The sequence below is a fragment of the Bison bison genome, unplaced genomic scaffold (assembly GCF_000754665.1).
Source record: "Bison bison bison isolate TAMUID 2011002044 unplaced genomic scaffold, Bison_UMD1.0 scf7180017864495, whole genome shotgun sequence".
NCBI classification, from domain to species: domain Eukaryota; kingdom Metazoa; phylum Chordata; class Mammalia; order Artiodactyla; family Bovidae; genus Bison; species Bison bison.
The window spans coordinates 8,588,228-8,591,561 of record NW_011495054.1 but is presented as its reverse complement, the minus strand read 5'-3'; the positions used below and the strand labels follow the sequence as shown (position 1 = coordinate 8,591,561).

The following is a 3,334-nucleotide window of genomic DNA, read 5'->3' as shown; positions in this document are numbered from 1 at the left end:
GCCAGTGGGGCGGCAGCGGGGCCGGGCACCATGAGGGTAGGGGAAGGGGAGGCACAAGCTGTTGGGCATAGGACAGACTCAACTGGGTATTGGACAACACGGGGAACACAGCCAATATTCTGTTATAACTGCAAGCCGACGGTAATCTTTAAAAAATTGTACAAAGCATTAAAAAAATTTTTTAAATGCACGGGGAAAGAACTGAACAAGGTGTGAGACTTTCTGTAGAATGCTGCCTTGTTTCCGTACGACAGGCTGCGCTGACCGATCTGTGCTGGGACCAGGGTCCCTCAGCCTGGAAACTACGTCGAACGCTCAGGGCAGCAGGATCCTCTGAGCTGGGAGCCGTCCTGTGCATTGTAGGAGGTGGTGGAGCTTCCCTGGTCTCTACCCACTGAGATGCCCGGAGCAAACTCTCCTCTGGTTGTGACAACAAAAAATGCCTGAAACTTTGCCAAACATGCCTTGGGAGCCAAGCTGTCCAAACGGCTGAGAACCACCAACAGGGCTGGAGGGGTGGGTCCAGAGCACCAAACTCCTCACTTGGGGGAGCTTTCCATCCCAAACCTTATGTTTCCATGACGTTTAAAATCTTGCCCAAGCATTCACTATCCTTGCAAGAAGAAACATACAATTATAAAATCAATGCATATATTGATTTATAAGCCACTCTGGAGCGTCGGAAAGTCTCCAAGGAGATTAAGAATCCTAGCCGTGTCTGCATCTGGGGGAACTGGAAAGGAAAGGGGGGTTCGAGGGGGGACACGCTTTTACACACATTATACGCTGGTGTGCTTGTGTGTGCTCAGTCGTGTCCGACTCTTTGTGACCCCATGGGCTGTAGTCCGCCAGGCTCCTCTCTGTCTGTCTATGGCATTTCCCAGGCAAGAACACCGGAGTGGGTTGCCATTTCCTCCTCTAAGGGATCTTCCTGACCCAGGGATCAAACCTGGGCCCCCTGCATTGCAGGCAGATTCTCTACCACTGAGCCACTTGGGTTTGAATCTTCAACAGCCAATATTTTGCCCTTCAGTATTACCCTTATTTATGTTTTAAATGTCAAGAACCCAAGATCCTCGGCAGGAGAGAAGAGAAACGGGGAGCTGCTCCAAGGCTTCCCAGTCCCCGTGGTGAGAAAACGGATCCCCTGACAACAAGCGCTCCTGGGGCCCTGGCACCCCGGGCGGGCGTCCAAGGCTGGGCTGGGGGCCACTCCGTGAGGCCCCTGAGCCGGGGCTGGCACACAGATGAAGTGTCGCGTTTCCACGGCCTCTTCCCTCTTGCGGGCTCCCACAACAGCCTGGACGGGGTGGGGGGTGAAACCCTCAGCGCATCTGCGGGGCCCTCGGCCCGCCCGCCCATGCTGGATGCCTTATCTCCTCCCCGCCTAGTGCAGTGCCTGAAGGAAGGAATCCCTGTTGACTCCTAACTCTGGAGGGGGAAACTGAGGCTGGGGGAAGCCAGCACGTGCTCTGCACACAGCAGAGCCCGTGAGTGGCAGAGCGGAGATTCCAACACAAGACCGAATGTGGTCCCTGAAAGAGACGTGGGTTCAAAGCCACTCTGAACCGCAGGTGAATTCTCCTATCACTTAATTTCCACAACCTCCCTTTTCTAGGTTGGAATGGCGGGGGGGTGACCTGGAGGGGGCCTAAGTCAGTTTCCACACTGGCCACAGAGCAGACTGTTTTTTTTCTCACCTCTGGACCTCTGCCCACACTGTGCTCCTACCGAGGATGCTCTCACCTCCCATGTATGTCTGACCTCTGCACAGAGATCAAAAGCTTCCCGAGGGCAGACTCCATGCCTCAGATTTCTTCCCCACCTCCGTGATCCCAAGGGCTCGGGTATCAGGTCAGACCTGGGTGCAAACACCAGCTGTGCTGCGCTGGTGCTGTGTGATGTGGGGTAAGTTACTGAACTTCTCTGAGCCTGTGTTTGCTTCTCTTCTGAACAAGATGATCGCACCTGCTGCAGACGCTATGGGCGCCCTGCCCGACACTCAAATACGCGCCAGTGTCGCGTGAGGATTTTCCTCTCCGCATCTGGGCATGGCACCAGAAATCTGAATGTTAACAGCCCCAGACGCAGCCTCAGGCGAGAACAGAGGGAAATGTGGAAACAAATGCCCCAGGTCCCCTGACCCCTGGACAGGATCGCTCAGAGGCGACCTGTGCAGTTCCCACGGGTCTCCAGCAAGAACGAGCCTCAGGTGCCCACAGCTTTATCACCTGCCTTCCCTTCCCTGCCTCACTTCTCCCCCCTGTCCCCCCGCCCAGTTCCTCTGGGATCACCTCCTGAAACATCCCGCAGGCGGCTGCTTCTGGAGAAACCCAAACCAAGACAATCCCTCTTTCGTGGATTGTCCTGAGGCTCACGTAAGATCGTCACTCAACAACTTCCCCATGAATGATCACGAAACGTCAGTCGTGGTACTGGAGTCTGGGATACAATGATGGACCTGGTGCAGCATACTGGGCAACAACAGGCGCTCAATAAAGGATACCTAGTGTCATCATTCTAGGACAGGGGTTTCAAACTGATAACCCCACGGCTGTACACAGAGCTGGCAGACAAGTTTTGTTTGAACAAAACAGCATTTCTTTTTTTAATACATTGTCCCCATTTCATGATAGGGGAGGGGACTACTGGCCAAAATGTGGATCTTTCAAATTCTCTTGATAAATCAGATCTGCCATCTCAGGACCCCTCTCCCCACTTGTTGAGAGCCAGCTGGGACTGTGCAAAGGTTGCCCCCTTCAGAGACGGCTGAGCAGTCCATTAGCCACAAGCCCTACCACTCCCTAGCACCTCATGCCCCGCCTGACTCCACTCATCCCCAGGCCCACCAGGCCCGCGCAGGTCCTGAGTTTGAGGCCTCTGGCCTGCGTGTTTCACCGGCATTTGAGAAAACTGCAACAGCCTTCGTACTCACCTTTTGACTGTCTCGATTCCCCGACTCCTGCCGACAGAGCCCCGTCTTGGTGTCTCTAGCCTCCGCACTCTCCCTGGGGAGACTGGGCCTCCCTTTGGGCTGCTCCTGCCTCCTCTCTCTGGCTTCCTGCATGATGGACAGGCCCTCTCGGATTTTGAGAGGCGGGCCTTTCTCCGAATAGGCCCTCTTGACATCCAGCGGTGACCTTCCCAAGTCCCGCAGGTGGTCGGCCCACGGGACCACACCGCTCTCCTCGCCCCTCCCCGGGGGTTTCCTCGGGGTCCCTTTCCTCTGGTCGGCGGGGGACGACCTGGGCTGCACACTGGCCCCACCGCCTGGATCAACCCAGGCAGTGGCAGGCTTTGACTCAGCCGAGGGATGCTGGCACTTCGCGCTGTG

The 3,334-nt window shown here is 55.8% G+C and overlaps 1 protein-coding gene across 1 annotated transcript in view; it reads right to left on the bottom strand.

Annotated features, from left to right (window-relative positions):
• The window catches only part of KIAA1671 (KIAA1671 ortholog), a 136,995-nt gene that overhangs the window by 122,935 nt on the left and 10,726 nt on the right, over positions 1 to 3,334 (bottom strand). Inside the window, exon 6 of the mRNA XM_010828850.1 lies at positions 2,936 to 3,334. This exon is cut by the window's right edge and continues 10 nt beyond it. Within this exon, the coding sequence (XP_010827152.1) occupies positions 2,936 to 3,334 (399 nt within the window). The remainder of the gene's footprint in view (positions 1 to 2,935) is intronic.